General features: G+C 39.0%; 1 protein-coding gene across 2 annotated transcripts in view; it reads right to left on the bottom strand.

Annotated features, from left to right (window-relative positions):
* ankfn1b (ankyrin repeat and fibronectin type III domain containing 1b) overlaps nt 1-18,396 on the bottom strand; it is a 136,238-nt gene that overhangs the window by 94,876 nt on the left and 22,966 nt on the right. For both annotated transcript variants that reach the window (XM_088439874.1, XM_088439873.1), the window contains 2 exons: nt 13,221-13,393; nt 9,238-9,452 (listed from right to left, as the gene is read on the bottom strand). In XM_088439874.1, coding sequence (XP_088296000.1) covers nt 9,238-9,452; nt 13,221-13,393 — 388 coding nt within the window. The remainder of the gene's footprint in view (nt 1-9,237; nt 9,453-13,220; nt 13,394-18,396) is intronic.

Genomic DNA, 18,396 nt, shown 5'->3' on the forward strand with positions numbered 1-18,396 from the left:
ACTTCAATATCAGTCGTATTGCGGTTATTCCATTTTTCCATAAACGTCTCGGCCTCCCACACACACAGGAGCTTCTGAAGTCTAATAGTCGAAGCGATTTGGCCGCAATGTTGCTCTCATCCTGCTGAGCCACCAGTTCACAACCCCGACTCTCAAACCCAGGCTCAGCATGGGAGAAATGCTGAGCGTAGAAAAAGAAAATACACCACCACATTTTTTTTCTACACCAAGTGGCCAGTGCTCTGACTTCTTTATCCCTGGCGTGTTTTTGTGCATTCCCGTAAAAGCCAGGCAAGATAATGAATGGCAAGTCGGCCATCCTCGGCCAAACTTTGGCTCCAGTGGCGCTTCGTTGTTGAGTCACCTCAAGATGAATGAGTCACCAGAGTGAGACCTTCACTGCTATTCAGGTAACTGTTCGCACACACAGACGCATGCTGTCACAGCGAAGCAGTGAAAAGAGCACAAGCGCATGCTCGTTTCATTAACGGCGTTATGCTGCCATCGTGTGGTCAATAATGGAATGAACAAAGTTGGCAAGACGTATATTAAAAAAAAAAAACGCTGCGGGTGTTTGAAGAAATTGAGCCAAGGAGCAAATTTCATTTCAATTTTTTTTAAAGGCATCATACTTAATAAAGCTATAATAACAAAGTATGTCTGTAAATTCCTGAAGGATGTACTAGAAGGACAGCTTTCCTTAAAACATAAAACAAACTTTATAGTGAGAAATGAAGACTATACAAATTGCAGTTTACATAATCATGAAACACGAAAAAACGAAGTGAAGACAGATTTCTTTGCATTACTGCTGGAATCTTAACTCTTACTCAGTTTTCTGACCTGTTTATGTCACACGTTTTGGGGAAAATTGTCTCAAGTGAATATTTAAAAACAAGCCTCAATTGATATTAATGTTTTAGACAAGTGCTGATTTTTGGCTGAAAATAATAATGAACTTGTTTAGTACTATTGACAGAAATAGAGATCAGAGATAAACTTTTCTGCGAAGGCAATTGGTTATTACTTTAGCTTTGAGCAACTGTGATGTCATTTTCACTCAACGCCAAGATACAAAATGGCTGTGGATTTAGCTGATTATTTCACATTTCGCAAACACATTATTAAATCCAAATCCTGATGGGGAAATTAAGCCTCAAAAAGCACAACTTTTTTTTTTTTTTTTTTACCTCTTCAATTTTTACAACCTCTTTCAACCAACAGAGCCATCTAGAGGAGTAAAAAAAAAATTACAAGTGCTGCACGAAGCTTCATTTGGCCATCGTTATTAAATCATGTTTTTTAGATTAGTTAGGTCCCATAGAAAATATGACTGTAATACTGGACACGACTTCCCCTTTATGAAATAAGCAAGAATGAGAAGAGAATGAGAAGAATCTTGAAATAATAATCGCATAGTAGCCGGAAGTGTCGAGGAAAACAAAAATGAAGACAATACACTGATAAGCAACTTCGCATTTCAATCTTATCACTGCATTGCATAACTCGTCCTGGCAGTGCATACGGATAATCTGAATGCAAATTTGAAAATCCTGCGTACCCCAGCGCTGCCGTGTTGATCTTGGACAGCCCAGTCCGGATTTGTGAACTAAATCAGCGCTGAAAGTTTTCTTAAGCACTTTGGCGAGCGCCCGCGCCGTATAAGTAACTTGAGCTCATCAAATTTAATTGGGAGTCTCTGGCCAAGTAGCCGCAGGAATCTTCCAGCCCTCGTTTGCGGTCCTGCATCCCATTTAGCCCCGCGGGGAAAGCCGAGGACGCTGTAATGAGTGGAAGCCGACGGGACGGTGAGACCGCAAAGGTAAGAGGTAAGAAATGAAAGGGGGGGAAGAAAAGAGCTCAGAGGAGCTCCCCTCGGTCATCGCTCCTTCCGCCGGTCTAATTTACCCGAGTAATCACGGCGCTAATGCCGCAAAGGCCGCACTCCCGTATCCCGTTTCGACTGAGGCGGATGGAAATTGGCGGCTCGACGGAACGCCCGACGCCGGGTCCTGTTCGGTAGCGCGCTCGAGCTAGACCAAAGATGACGTTTCCATTAAGAATCCCCGACCCGGCGAAGCCCGACTCTGACTCCGTGCAGGTGCGTCACTATAACAACCGGGTCAATTTTTAATGACTATAATCAGAGAAATAAGTGGCTTGTGTACTTAGGACACCTTTCAGGTCACCCCGCATTAAAAGCAGTGCGCCGCCATTATTTTATGAGTCACACACTAGACGATGCTTGAGAAAAAAACGGAGGCGATAATATAATAACTAGGGCTAGGTGTCACATGATGAAACAATTGGGGAGGTGTAATTGGTTGAAAACAAAGAAGTGAAAGATTACACTTGTCAATCACTAGGCAAGGCCCCGCCTTTTAAAGCCACACACAATTAAAGTCGGCAATCCCCAAGTGGGCAAAAATAATACATGTGCGAGCATATTTTGTATTGGGGTTCCTGTTTAGGAATGGAGATTCATTTGCATCAGATTGCTTGATGGAATTGTTGATGAAATTGTACTAAATAAATTAAACTTCCCGAACCAATTAAGCCAAATTGGATATTATGAGGCACACCTGATGATCTCTCATGGCACATTACATGGTCGATAGGAATCACTGTTGCAAGTGCAGTGTCAGAAAAGTTCCAGGACAAGACATGGCATCTGGAAAATCCAGCATTTTATGCTTTGTTGGGAGTGGGGGGGGAATTTGGTAAAACCTAAAAGTCAAGTTGTTTGATATTAAATTGACCATATTCAATTGAGCGCCATGGAGCATGAACTCAAAATGAATTGATTTTCGAATCATTTCAAACATAGGCAAAATATTTCAATGACATCATATTTTTTTTAAATATTTTGATTATATCAAAGCAACTATGTACCACGCACAATTCATCTAGCGGTGAACAAAAAATTAATAATTTTAAAAATCCACTATAAAATTAAATTAAATTTCGTAGGTCTACTAAATGCTATATAAGCTATATGCTATATTTGCACTTCTACATAGGTGCTGCTGTGTCTAACAGCTTTTTTTATATCACGTTGAACTGTCAATTCACAGGGCGCTCAAATCAAGCAACTACTTCACGACACGACTTTGTTTTAATTTCCATTCTTTTTTTTTTTTTTTTTAAGGCTGTGGTTGTTGTTTTTTGGGATGGTGGGGGGGAGGGGGGCAGTCAATACATTCAGCACCCCTGATTTAAAGAAACAACCAAAAAGGAAATTATAAAAAGTAAAATAAGAGCAATAAAGATACAAATAAATTCCTGCTATGTGCAGTTTGGCCTCTTAGGGGCACTGTGGTGCACACATGGAGCTACACCTACATGAAAATAATTCTAAAGAAATCAAGTAAACTTTAGGAATGAAACTACTTTTTCACATGAGGACAAATATAAGCTCGTTTCTGTTAAACGACCTGTACGTGTTCCGAGGGTGATGCCTCATGCTAATTTCGCTAGCCAGCCGAATTGGTTTTCCACTGAGTGCTAGCATTAAGCTAAAACAAACGCTCTTAAAACAAGACAATTAGGACTTGACACCCACTCATGACTTTTACACCCACATGTGTCTATTTTTCTGCAGCTACAATCTAATATCATCCATTTGGGATGTCTGATTGCCTATTAAGCGTGTATTTGGGATGTGTGCTCACACCCTGTCTGTTTTCCTGACAGAATTAATGAACCCAAACAAAGAAGGCTCTCAACCACAGGGAACAATGACATATCCCGTGAACCGTTCCGACAGCCCACGACGCGCTTATACCATTGACGTCACCGGGCCAAATCGGGCACCACTGAGAGTAGCAGCGTGCGTGTGAGAATGTATAGTCTAGTTAGAAATATCGCCTGTGGGGCTTTTTTTTTTTTTTTTTTTTTGCAAAAAAGGAAATGATTAGCTTTGCTGTGTATTTATGACCCAACTTCTAAAATTGCCTCCTTTTTTCTTTTTTATAAAGAAGCTGCATGAGTCATCTGGAAAAGCAGCGTCAGAGTGCGCAAGCAGCAAAGTGCTGCAAGCAAGCATGACTAAAGCTTTATATGTTTACACCCATTCAATCAACAGGGATGATACGCTGTGTGCTTTCTAAACTCGCGGGTTACATTGGCAAGTGTAATCGCGCAGCGGTGCAGAAACGGAGACATACACACACACACACGCGGGCAAAGAAAGACACTCATATTGGCACGCATTTTCATGACAATGTTCTGTTAAGTGTTAGGAGAGAGTGACAGATGTTTTCCTGTTAAATTGGCAAGAAAGGCAATGACAACGGCAACAGTGTGTGACTCAGTGTAAACAATTCTGGAAAATGATTAAAAATCACGGTCGTAGAGGTAATAATTAGTGTTTGCTTTTTTTTGTGGTTGCAGTTCAATGAATCAAAAGCTTCTATTGTTTGTATTATAGGTTATGTACATTTTTAATAAGTAGCGGTTGAAAGGTTGATACCAAAATGATTTCAAACTATTTATATAATAACTACTATTTATATATATAACTACTATTTATGTATTTGGTCAATGTTTTATAGATATCAATATCTGCAATTATACAGTATTGAAGAAACACACATTACATTGAACGGATTCATTTCTAGCAATCTACAAACTGCGAATCTCAAATGGGATCATTTGAAGGCAATTCAGGGACTTTGTATGATTTTAACAGGGTATCAGCAGACCTAATTTAAAGCATTTTAATTCCCTGACAGGAAAAAAAAACGGTGCTTTTTTTTTAATTAAGAGCAAATTAATTGGAACATGAAGCATCCCCTTGCTAAATTGTGTAGTAGTGATTCCTTTGTGAAACAGTGTATGGCTTTATTTTGTTCAGTTTTAAGCAAATGCACGTTGTCATTTGGAATTTTCCCGAAGATGATTTGTCTTGTGGAGAATGAGGGATACAATACGCTTTGAGATACCACAACAAATGCAGTTCTACAGAATGGCACAGCATTCTGGTTTTGTTTTTTTTTCAAATTCAAAAAATAGTCAGTGGGTAATTAAATTTACCAGAATATATGTATTTTTTTTTAAACCAAACTACATTTTATAAGTGCCAACTCTGCTTACCATCTTTGGGGGAACCTGAATTTACTTGATGCATGTGACATTTTATTTAAGCATTTATTTCAGCACTAACAAAACAACCAAACTATCCGAGTGGATTAGAAGATTAAAATTACTTTCTGGGAATTAAACTTTAATCTGTACAGCACTGAATGAATAATATTGGATGTGTAATGTTTGTCATAAAAGAAAAAAAAATTATATCTGCTTCCACTTTCCTGCATTTTTCCCCCCCAATCGTTACAGTATAGAGTTATAGTATTAAAAAAACAAACAGCACAGAAAATTGTGTTGTTTTTGCGAGCGGGAGAGTCACCCTCTTCTGATTATTAAAAAAAAAACACAGATTTATGAAATATGCATAGAGTTTACTTTCACTTTGAACACAATCCATCGCCTCAGCACTTGGGGGGAAAAAAAATGGATGGGTAATTAACCGACTGGTCCCCTCCATTTTCCAATTAACTGCACACCAGTACACAATTCTATGTTTCTACTTAATTACGTGCCACTGCATTAGTCCTCATTGTTGATTCGCCGCATTTCAGCACACTGCAGCATTACCGCCACTTATAGCTGCCAGCTGTCCTCAACTGCGGTTATTTCCATCGCTTCCATTTTCAAGGAGGGGAAGTGCCAAAAGGTGTAAAAGTGATGGACGGTGACGAGCTGCTCTCCAACTATTCCCCTTGTAGTAATAACAAATTGAATATTAAAAAAAAAAAAAGGGGGGGCGCGATGAACGACGGAGAGGAGATAGATTGGCTGCGTGAATGATTGCATAAATGGGAGCGTGGAACAAAAAGAGGAAGGGATCAATTTGGATGGATGGAGCTGCGTTTTGATGTCATCTGTCTCTCAAACGCACTGTATCCTCAAGAGTAATCTGCACGTTCGAATAAAATTGGAGAAAAGATGAATGAACTGTTCTATTATACATGTGTGAAATGACAAAAAGTAAGCTAAAACATTGCCTGTCAAGATTTTATACATTTTTGTCACCATTTTTCATCATTGTTTTTTCCATGAAAGCTTTCCACGGCTATTCATTGAAAAACTCCCTTTTTTTTTTTTGTTAGTGCTCTTTTTGAAACATCCTAAGATTTCACAAGGTACCGCTGTCTAAATACGAAAATTGGTATAAAAATATCTATGTTGATTTTGACTGAAAGAAGAGCCAAGTTTAGCCTGGGTTGTGAGTGGTAATTACAGGGAGTATTTGCCTAATCTCTGAGCCACCTAAATTGGAAGAAAGCACACCATAGCGCTGGAAACAGGTGGAATCATTAAATCTCCCAAATTATTACTTTTCAGGAGACAACAAAAAGTGTCAAGTTTGTTCAAATGTTAGCATTGCATCGTGGAAGTTAGCTAGCAATTAAAATGTCTTAACTAGTTCATGTGAAAGTTTCCATAATCGCAATTAAACACATTTTTCAACAACAATTTTTGACAATGTTGGTAACAGAGATGTAATTTGAGTCAAATTTGGGAATTAACATGAAACCAGTTACAGAAACTGTTGTGATAGCGTTGAATTTACACGTGAAATTACAAGTGTTGATCAAAACAAATCTGACTCCTTACAAGCTCTTTTTCTTATAGTCTTCGCACAGAAATTTTTATTTTTCCAATGAGCCTATCAAGGAACTTTTTAAAGTGAAACATAAATGTCTATGAAAAAGAAACAAGGCATTAAAAAGGCACCACTTGGTGAAATTTAATTTGTGCCCTTTTTTTTCCCCCTTGAACAAAGAAACGCAATTTTCCGAAAAAGTGATTTCAAAATCTAGATTTGTTTGTGAACTCCATAGCTCCGGGAACCCCCATTTAGAGAAAAACGCGAACCAAAAGTAATATTTCTCACTTCAAAACAGCGAGTTTTATAACAAATACCGTGCAAAAATGAACCGACATCCCTTCTTGGTTTTGCATCATTTTCAGGCTCCCCTGAAAAATTTCCATTTTCACCAAGTGGTCCCCTCCTACCGGCCCGTACCCAAATAAAAAAAGAAATCCAAGCTGTGTCTGTCTCACCCCAAAACAACCGCAGCTCGTAAGATCCGCAACAGCCGCCATGGCCCTGAACTAATAAAATCCCGTCTGCCGATGAGCTCCTTCGATTCCTTTCCCGCTGCGGAGTCCGTCTTTAAATCGTTCTCCCCCGCCGGCGACGTGAAGCCGAGTATTCGTCCACAATATGAATTTTGTATTAGTAATCCTTACGGCAGCTTGCATGTGATGATTTCTCTCTGCGGCGGTATTCAATTTGAATATTTTGGGGTCGCTAAACACGTATGACTTGGTGGGCCCACCTAAGCATAGTCGAGTCCGGTTGCACCTGTGACACCGGAGAACCAATTACAAAGCTCGGGCTGCTAATGGGCTCTTGGGTTACACGATCCAGTGACTGAGGCACAAAAGAAAAGTCTTCAATCTTTAATGCCAAAAGCTTGCTTGAAGTCTGTTGCCCTTGTCGGAATCATTATTGGCGGCCCAAACCAGAGAATCCAAATAAAAAAATAAATAAATAAATAAAATGTGTACATAAATTGGCAAGGTTTAAAGACTCCGGCGTTCTTCACTATTTTAACCCCTGTGTGGTATTTTGTCAAAACATCTAGTCGTCAAAAGCATTTCACATCAAAAGGAACATCAAAAAGAGAATAGGGAGCTGAAATTTCACCCAGATGGTGACAAAACCTCAAATTTCAACATGGCACGATCACTTAGTTATCACACTACGAGGGGCGTGCCTTCCCTTGGCTTAAATAATGCGAGAACCCAAAAATGGTGTGTGGGAGAGCACTTTTCACAACGCTGTTGTGTGTTGTGTTTGAGATGTGCTTGTGTGTGAAAATACATTTGCTTGTACATCAATGCTTATGCTGTGGTGATAAAATGAATTGAAATGTCACTATTATCATTCATAAATCAGAAGTGGTATAAATTGGCTAATCATTTTCCAACATCTTCTGCCGATTTTTGCTTGTTTTTATATACGTACAGCAAAAAATACAGATGATTTAAAAGAGGTTGGGAGGATTCTCACTCGAATGTCAAATTACAGAAAAGATGCAAATAAACAGAAGTTTGAGAATAAATTAGAAACATGAGAATAAAGTCATAATTCTGACTAATTCTGAATATTCAGAGAATTCGAGCTTTCAAGTACGAATTCAGACTTCATTCTAATTATTTTCAAATGTCTCACTTTAAAGTCAGAATCTTCCCTTTGATCAATGTAATAATTTCTGAAAATAAAGTCAGAATTCTGAGAATTATCCGAGTTCTGAGATAAATGTAACATTTTTTTTTTCTTCACTGGCCCTAATCCTTTTCTGAAGCCTGCATGGTTTTGTTGTTAAAATGTTCAAGTTAATTCAGTCCTGTTGCACATGTCATGTGCTACCCTGACTTTTCTGAGCTGTTTATATAATACCCTAACATGCCACAAGATGGCGCCAAACCCCCGGTTAAGAGGAAATGAGTATTTGGTGCAAAGAAGGTATTGTTGAACTTATGCATCTGGACTTGAAGGTAAGAGCTTTGAATGCATCGGAGGAGCTAAGTTTAGCATGGGATGTTCAGCAACAATTTTGTGTGCTGTTTATGCAATACCTTAACATGCCTTTAGATGGCGCCAAAACCCCGGTTGAGTGGAAATGAGTATTTGGTGCAAAGAAGGTATTGTTGAACTGATGCATCTTGACTTGAAAAAAGGAGTCATTGAACAGGAGCTAAGTTTAGCCTGGGATGTTAAGGGTTTGAAATGAAAATAAAACGCTTCATATATTTAAGGTTTTGACAATTATGTCCATTTTTTGTCATTTGTGGCATGGCTTGGTTCACTCTATAAATCAGCCACATGTTACGATTCCATGTAGAGTAACAGGCAAAAGTTTGAAAACACCTTGAAATCGATTGTTTATTTTCTAATTGGTAAATTAACCCTGAAGTAGTGTGCAAAATTAAATAAGTTTTAGATTTTTGATGCTTCAAAATAAGAACTAGGAATGGTTTCCAGTTCACTTTGAATGTGAAGTTGTTTCCAAACTCGCGCCAGTTAATTTAATTGCCAACTAAAAGTAAAAAGTGTGCGTGTTTAAAACACTTCCCAAAGACAGAAAATCTCATGAAACTCACAAATTTGCGTTTCAGCTTGGCCTTGCCGCTACGAACGGGCTTGTCCTCCACCGCTGTCCCCTGCATGTCCAGGTGGTTATCGGCGGAAATGCTTTTACGAAGGTAGGCGGCGCGCGCCCGGAAGTGTGAAAAGGGCGACTGGGAGCGAGGTCTGGCTTCCCCTTGCTCCGGCTCGTCTTCAGCTTCCATGTCATCCTCCAAGCGCCACAGTTCGCCTTGGAAAATAAAAAGAGAGTCATGCATAATTCACTGGGAGAAATGGCTTCTCTCTGCAATGTTGCCACATTTAACGGGATGTGCAGCAAAATTCAAGGGGCTCTCTTCTGCCTCGCACTGCACCTCTCCAGAAAATATTTTGTCATCAAAGATTAACAATGCGGTAATGTCATGCTATTTGTGGGAGATAGGGACCCAGCTTTGCTGCGTATAGTGAAAATAAAACAAGTAATTGACTCCCACTCCTCCAACTTTTTTTTTACAACTGCCTAAATCAAAACAATGACCCTACTTGAAGGTTTTTCAAACTAAACATAAATGAGATGAGCGTTCAAAAAAACCGCATAGTTTTGTTTTAAAGTCTGCTAGCTTAAAGCTAACACATAAGTGAAAACAGCATAGACGTGCAAACAAATAGCATCAGTGCTATGATCATTTCAACACTGACTATATAATATAAAACAAAGAAACACGTGCACAGGCAATATAAAAATACTGGGAGGCATATCATCTTTATCCTCCACCAAGAATAAGTATTACTATTGCATTTACTTTAGAAGCTGAGATACCTGCAAAAACATGAGCGCAAACCATGAGCAGCGCAATCCTGTGCAAAATGCCTCTATTTTGTTTACTTCATTAGTGACCTAATTTTCCAGAAAATGAGCCACAAAAAAAACTTTTCTAAATTTAATAAATCAGACATGGAAGGCACAGGACTGTTAGTTTTTGTTTTGTTTTGTTTTTAAATCCACAAATCTGGGAGTTGTTTTTGCCAGTTGGTGGTCCGCGGGCAAAATGGACATCCAGACAGACCAAAGGACAGTATGTCAGTACCGAAATCTAAGCACCACTGTGCCATATAAATAAATAATTAACTCTTTCAGTGCTGTGGACGAGAATTTTCGTCTTTTAAAATAGTAATAAAAACATTACATAATTTATAAAATTCTCATCAAATTCGTTTTTATGGAGGGTAGCTGAGACCCTTGACTAGTACTTAGCTAATGTTAAGCCAATAACTGTGCCCGTTGAATGACAGTATTGCCATACATACTACACATACATTACATACTTGTAATTCTAAGCAAGGAACGGAAATCAATCTTTCATAATACCACCCATGTTTACATAGACATAGCACACAATTTTCTATCGAAAGATGAGTGAAATACTAAATATTGGCACTATAGAGCCTTTTCTGTTAACGCTTGGCACTAAAAGGCTTAAATGTCAAAAAATGATACCAAAACAGTCTTGCAGTCTTCAAATTCTTGCAATTTAACTTGTAACTTAACTTCTCCCCCTGACATTAACAAAAAAGTTGATACCACTTTCCTGTTTAAACATGGCTTTAGTGGCATCTTTTTGGCAGCGTTTTAGAAAAGGCATTTGGTTGCTAAAAACCCTCGAATTCGGAAGGTTAACTTACGTGGGAAAAACCTGTCAAGCACAGGTAAGTTGAGTACAAATTGAATGAATATTGCTGGATAAAGTAATCGGGAGAGCCAGGAAGTAACCAATTAGAGGCTGCTTTGTCTTCTAGGCTTTCACACCCGCTCGCTGTCACAATGTGCTAATCACACACGACTTCCGTCATTTTCTATCTGATTCTTGCCTCGGATCTTGACAGCATGGCGTCAGTACCGCATATCACAACGTTACTGATTGACTTGTCTTAGAGACTGACACATGCCCGACAGGATGTTGTAAATGTTTTTTTTTGCAATAATTGCGTGAATGTCCTCTTGTTAGTCCTAATTTTATTCCTCACACTTTTTGGCATGTTTCTCCTTGGGCAAAAAAAACTTCCATTCAGATGATTCCAATTTCAGGACATTACAAACATTCACACCAAGAGGGCTACTATTTTTCACATTCCAAATATTCATACTTTTCATAGTTTACATTTTTTCACACTATTGTTTAATCCTCACACTTTTTTGAGATTCGTCTCCTTCCGCGAAATTCAGCCGATTTTAATTATTCCAACTTTAAAATAATCCAAACAATCACACCATGGGGGCTATTATTTTTCATATTCCAAATATTCATGTTTTTACCCCCAAAAAGGACCTTTTTCCACCCTGTTGTTTATTCCTCACTTTTTGATATTCTTTTCCTTCGACAAACTACATTCAATTCACATTATTCCAATTTCAAAATACTCCCCAAAATTACACCATTAAGGCAACTGTTTTTGTCATTCAAATATTAGCAGGTTCCCAAAAATTCACCATTTTTCATTAAAAAAAAAAAAAAATCAGATTCAGTCCCAACAAAGCCAAATTTTCCTCAAACGTTATACATTATACTTCAAATTCCGTTTAAATCATTCAGCTCATTCAAATTACTATGGAAATGAGCTCCAAAAAGCCAAAAATTCAAAAAACTCAACAGTTTCACCATTATGGTACCCACAAAAAAATATCAAAATTATTTTATCTTTTCAATCGGCATTTCAGCAGTCACATGCAGTTTCTCAAAATTGTAAATTTCGAGAGTATTGTGTCTAGCTGAAACCTACTCTTTACTCCTAAATTCACTTACTGTGTTCTATGAACGCCAGCAGGTTACGTGTACCTGCTGCCTGTCACAATATGTCACTGGCATCGATAGATAAAAATATGCTAATTCAGTTTGTTTGTTTGTTTGTTTCTTTCTTTTTTCAAGTTAGCTGACAGGGAATCACAAGTGTTAACTGTTAGATGAAACTGATCAAAATGAAATTGACAAGATTTGGACTTGCTGTTTTTGCATTTTACTCATATTGCCCCCGTTTGTTGGCTTTCCTGAGTGTCTTTCAGTCTTGGCATTGACACACAAATAAAAAAAATACAACTTTGAGTACTAACAGAAAGCTAATGAGCAAGAAGGGTAGACAGAAACGCGGCAGCATTATGGTCAATGACAAGAGGTTGCTAGGCAACAAGGGGCCACGTTAAGTCTCTCAATTTTGATATTTGCAACAGCGCAGCAGCAGCAGAAGCAGCAGGGCAGGGGGGGAACAAACACACTGATGGGTATGGACCATAAAATGCAAGTACTAAAGGGCTAAATAATATCACGCAGGCATACGAAGCAAGATAACGTGAAATGGCAACAAAATGCTTAAATATTTAAGAGTGTCCTATGCCGATGCTGTTTTTTTTTTTATCTTCTCAGTTCTAAATACTTTGTTGCCATCTCGTGGAATGTATACACATCAACAAACCTCCATTTTGGGCTCTTTCAGTGCCATGGATGAGAATACTCGTCTTTTAAAACAGTAATATAAAAAATTAATTTTAAAATTCTCATCAAATATGTTTTTTTATGGAGTGTAGCTGACACCAGTGCCCAGCTCTAATTAAGCCAATTGAGCACTGTAGTGATAACTGTGACCACTGGATGGCAGTGTTTCCCACATACAACAAATAGGCATCTAATGGCAATATATTGCGATTTTGAAAGTCACGGTTATTTTAAACTGTCCAAATCCAACAAATCCGGTAAGGTTTTTTCTCTCTGGCTACCAAAAAAAAAAAAAAAAAAAAAAAAAAAAAGATTTTAAAATGATATATTTTAGAGCTGTTGCCACCCATGTTTATATAGACATAGTACACAATACTCTGTTGGCCTTAAAAGATGAGTGAAAATGCTAAATATACCAGGCACTCTAGACGTCGCCTTTTCCGATAATGCTTAGCACTGAAAGAGTTAAAAAAATATGTAATATAGCAGGGGAACTGTCATCCAAACTTGCTAATTGAACTCATTGTGTTCACCTGCAGGTGGCAGCGTGCATGCTTTGGGGCTGCTGGCAGTGGGTGAGTTCTTCCTGCGAGGGGGACTTCCTCCGAGGAGATCAGAGACGCGCGATACCCGCGGGGACTGGGGGATGCTGGGTAGGGTGCGGGACTTGGCCAGGATGGGTCTCTGCAACTTCCTTTCCAGCGACCTGGTCAGGGAAAATGCAATCAGATTATCGTTTTGATTTCCACTCAGCGATGAAAGAAATGAATGGAACAGACATAGGCTTTTATTAGATAACACCGTTCTGCAACTAAAAATATCTTTTTTTTCCCCCAATAGATTTTTTTTATGCTGGCTTTCGACAGAAAATCAGCAAAAATGATGAGACTTTGCTAATGATTTTCATACCCGCTAGCCTTGCTTCAAATCGGCTGAGATTGAATGGCATTCATTAAACAGGAAGCTTGTTGACTCAACTCTGCAAGCAGCCAATCATATCTTCCCTGTTTCGACTTCGCCTCTAAACAAATCGGTGACAATGTTAGCACTTATTGAAACCTTGACTTTTAAAAACAAGATAGGTAATACTGCTGTTTCCGGATCGTTCGCTCGACGTCAAATGTCCATTCGCGTCAGGTGTAGCAGCTTGGTTGTCTGTCCGACAGACAATTACCAAAGTATGTTCACAAACACCCCGGCGCACACAAAGCCAGTTTACTGTTAAGGAGCAACAAGAGAGCAGTTGTACAGATCAATCGTGAAATTACTTCCACCTCAGCATAATCAAGTCGGAGGCCATTTAGGAAAACAAGCAGCAGAAATTGGTTTTCTTTTATGATGCTTGATTTCGCAAACTCCCCAGTGGGGAGCCAATCAATAGGCGCAAGCACGGCACCGCTAAGTGCTTTTCACGCTGTAACTTAATCGAATAATCTCAATATGATTGGCAGGACGAGTCGAGCATGTAAAACAGATGAGGTGGAGGTTTTTAAGGATTTACGACATGTTGCATCCTCCACTCAGTCTTCTACATAATGAAAACATATTTATTGTGTTTTTACACAATTATATGCTCACGGAACTGCTGGATGTCGTTTTTTTGGGGTAGGATAGAGAATATTTGCTTGTTAGTATTGTCATAATGTCTGTCTATGTGTGTTGCTGCACTGTTGGTGTTCAATAACCTACTGCTTGAATTATTTGCAACACGTTATGCATCATGACTAAAACAAAAATATGTGGTTACTGTACACACACTGGGTAATTCGCTTTCCCTTTAATCTCTTTTTTAACCTTTTGCCTCCCGTTGGGACAATAATCCCACAGCTTTAAAAAAAAAGAAAAAAGAAAACACAGTGCTTATAGGAATCATAGCAATAACCCAGCAGTTCATTACACACCAATTGCAGATTTTAGAGGGATTTAGCAAGGTTTCCATACACAACAAGCCAGTGCAAGGCCGACTGTCAACAAGGTAGGTTGCGTAGTACAATTGCTCATCAATTAACGATCTAACAATATGTGTGTTACTATAGACTACACTGAATGTTATGTGTTGTATGCATTTGTTGATCATGTTCACTTCTCTGGCTATGTTTATATAATTATTATAAAATACTGATGGGACAAAAAAAAATTGCAGGGCCTGTAACTTTACTTTGTAACTTTTTTCAAGTATCCTAGATTTATAAACAAGTAATATATACCATGAGTTTTATTTTTTTCTAAAAATAAAAAAGAGAATCTGTCGTGAAAGGGTTAAATGACAAATGTGTTTTGGTTTCATATTTTGTGTACTATAAGTACTTTATGTGTCCCGATTATGTGTGTATTTCTTCTTTACTGCCCTGTTGCACAGCAAAATTGCTCCAGCATAGAAAAGCAAACAGATCCATCATACTATATGACCTAGCACTTCACCAGGAATAAATACGTAAAAAAAAATAAATCAATATTGCATGGTTATAACCTAACGTGGATTATTGCAGTGTCAATAAACGCTATGCATGCAGTAACCTAAAATGAATCGAGACAACCCTGAGTCACTGCACCCAATCCATCTCCTCCTCCACCTCCTTCAGCGATGTGATCAAATTCATTGAAACGTGGTCAGCATTTCCAACGTCAGGCTCAGGCGCCTGAACTGCACACTGTTGCGGTGACAACTTTGACTGAGAATGGGTCAATTACGCCAAAACTGTGTTTGTCCAGGAACAGTAGGGATTAGTCGCTTTCTATTTGTAAGATTGCCTGTACATACCATGGGGTTTATTACCTCTGCCAAGCACAAAAAGCAGGAAGCGATGTTTTGATCATGATTTATTAAGTGGTTAGTTAGCACTAGTAGGACTCCAAAAAAACAACACCCAATTGCTTGGAGCTAGGATTTATACAGTTGTGTGGAGTTTGTATGTTCTCCCCGTGCCCGTGCGTGTTCTCTCCGGCCACTCCAACCTCCTCCCACACTCCAAAAAACATGCATAGCATGTGTATTGTCCTTTGGTGTGATTGGGTGCGTGAATGGTAGATCGTCCCGGTGTGCCCTGCGATTGGCTGGCAACCAGTTCAGAGTGTACCCCACCTACTGCCCGAAGATTGTCAATGACCCTTGTAAGGATAAACAGCTATAGAAAATTGATGGATTAGATTAGATTAAATTAGACATCTTGGGTTCTACAGGATGAAATAACACTTAAGTATCTAAATCGCAGATATACTGGGTCTGGAAGATTATTGTATGACCTTTCCAGTCTGCATTTAGATTACCTTGTGTTAGACTGGATTAGATATGACATCTTGGGTTCTACAGAAGAGGAAAAAAAAAAAACATTAGGTGAACCGGGATATACTGGGAGATTATTATAGGCCCATCTCTGCCCGAATATAGATTAGATATTAACAGGTGAATCGCAACTATACCGGAAGATTATCGCACGCCCGTTTCTGCTTAGAACCTGAGCTCATACACAAACAAGCCGATTTCACTGAGGATATCAATGTTATCTGACATAACAGCAGATAATTACACGACATTTGAACACTAAGAACGGAGAATGAAGTGAATTAGAGAATTAAATGCTTGATTGTGCCTTGAGAGGATACTCGTCAACAATTAATCGCCAGCATTAATGAGTCTGCAAGAGTAGCGCAGTCCTCTTGGGTAAACTCTCAAATACCCTGCCAGGTTGTTGAATAGAATTTTTTAGGTGACTTTTCATTCTGGTCGGACGTTTGGCTCAGGACGCATTTTGCACTCATCAACTGAGGGCTAGCCACTTAACTGACGTCAGCACATCCACAGCTAAGTACTGACATGTGCCTACTGTCAGCAAGTCAAACGCTCTCTCTCATAGAACAGGTGGGTGTTGAATATTTGGACTGGGACATGAGAGCATTTATAAATAGATACTGAGAACTCAGAGAAAGTGATGCATTTTTTTATTCTGTTCTCTTGTGTCCCTGTGCAACAATTTCGCTGACAGAATTAGTAAAACTGCTTCAAAAATGTGTTCGGCATTCATAATTGAAGGTTACTGTCAAATAACCATATGGCGTTTGCTACGTCAATGCTAAAGTACATTTGGAAACCATATATGAGCGCAGTCTCACAGCTAACATCGCATGAGGTGATGTCACAATTGGAAAGCACGTTTGAATACATGTAAATAAATGATATACCAATTATTGCATGCAGATAATATTTATAATCTATAAAGGATGACTAATATTACTGCTGTACAAAGAGGTCCAGAGGAGCTGAGTCTAAATCTTTTATACTGGTTTGATGTGAGCGTGTTTAGCTCGTCTGCCGCCCACTTAAGGGACCAGAGTTCAATTACAGCTGGCGCCGGCCTTCTAGTGTGGAGTTTGCATGTTCTCCCTGAGCCCACGCGGTTTATTTCCAGGCACTATGGCTTCCTAGAACACTCCGAAAACATGCATGGCAGGTGTATTGGATATTCTAAATCGTCCTTAGGTGGGATCGGGTGTGTGAATGGTTGTTCGTCCTGCTGTGCCTTGCAATCGGCTGGTAACCAATTCAGGGTGTCCCTTGCAAGCTGCCCATAGATGGCTGGGATAGGCACCAGCAAGCCTGCGACCCTAGTGAGGATAAGCAGCTCCAGAAAATGGATGGATGTTTAATACTGCCCCCAAGTGGTCACTTGAACTATTAGGTTTGTTATGTTTATACCCGGCCTCATCTACACTTTTCAAATGACACAACCATTTATTGCAAATGATTTTGTGCATCTCCAAGCTACTGCTGGACATTCCAGGACCCCATTTCGAGAACTGCTGCCTTAGCAAATTAATTGGGAGGCAGCATTTGCCTGGAGCATACACACACTCCTCACAGCATGCGTAAGATGAAACAACACGGGCGCCAACAGGTATACGGCAAGCAAACATACACACACACACACACACACACACACACACACACACACACACACACACACACACACACACACACATGCACACACACAGTACAGCCATCCAGTAGTAAAGGCCCTAAACGGCACATCACTATGGCCCCAGCTGCAGACAATTTCTCGCTCGTGTAACAAACCTGTTGCTAAGCGACAAAATAAAGGAAAAGGAAAGTAAATGGGGTGTGAGGGATAAAAGGGGGTTAAAGGCAAAAGTTCTTAAGTTGTTACGTTGATATGAAAAGTCAATCACATTCTAAATTGCCAAATCCAGAATCAGTAGTGTTGCCATCTTAGGAAACCTGATCTTACACCAAAAAGAAAAACAATGAAAAGTCAAAATTCTAATCTAACAAAGGAAATCAAATGAGGTGTCTGACAAGATATTTAAAATGTTTGTGTAACAGCACATATCACTTGCCTTAACGCCTTAATTTGGAGCTATTTGTGTGTGATCTCAAAGCATCATTCCCAATTGAAATGAATGAAAAGGCCATTAATTCATCCCAGTCATTCCCAAAAATCTAAACAAAAATTGTTGTGATGACTCAGAATAACATTTACTTTATAAAAATTTGAATTGTATGTGCATCAAAAGGAATTATTTGTGATTCCTTCTAACATGCACAGGTTTGCCAGTTTGTGACAGTATAAGACAGTCTTGCACACAAAAGAAGACTTTCACAACTACTGAAAGTAATTCTATAAATTGCAAAACAATCTATGATCTGTCTATGCTATTTTGCATGGTGTGTTAGCATTAGGCTAGCATTAGGCT

Source organism: Hippichthys cyanospilos, chromosome 17 (genome assembly GCF_059441005.1).
Source record: "Hippichthys cyanospilos isolate Australia breed blue-spotted pipefish chromosome 17, RoL_Hcya_1.0, whole genome shotgun sequence".
Lineage (NCBI taxonomy): Eukaryota > Metazoa > Chordata > Actinopteri > Syngnathiformes > Syngnathidae > Hippichthys > Hippichthys cyanospilos.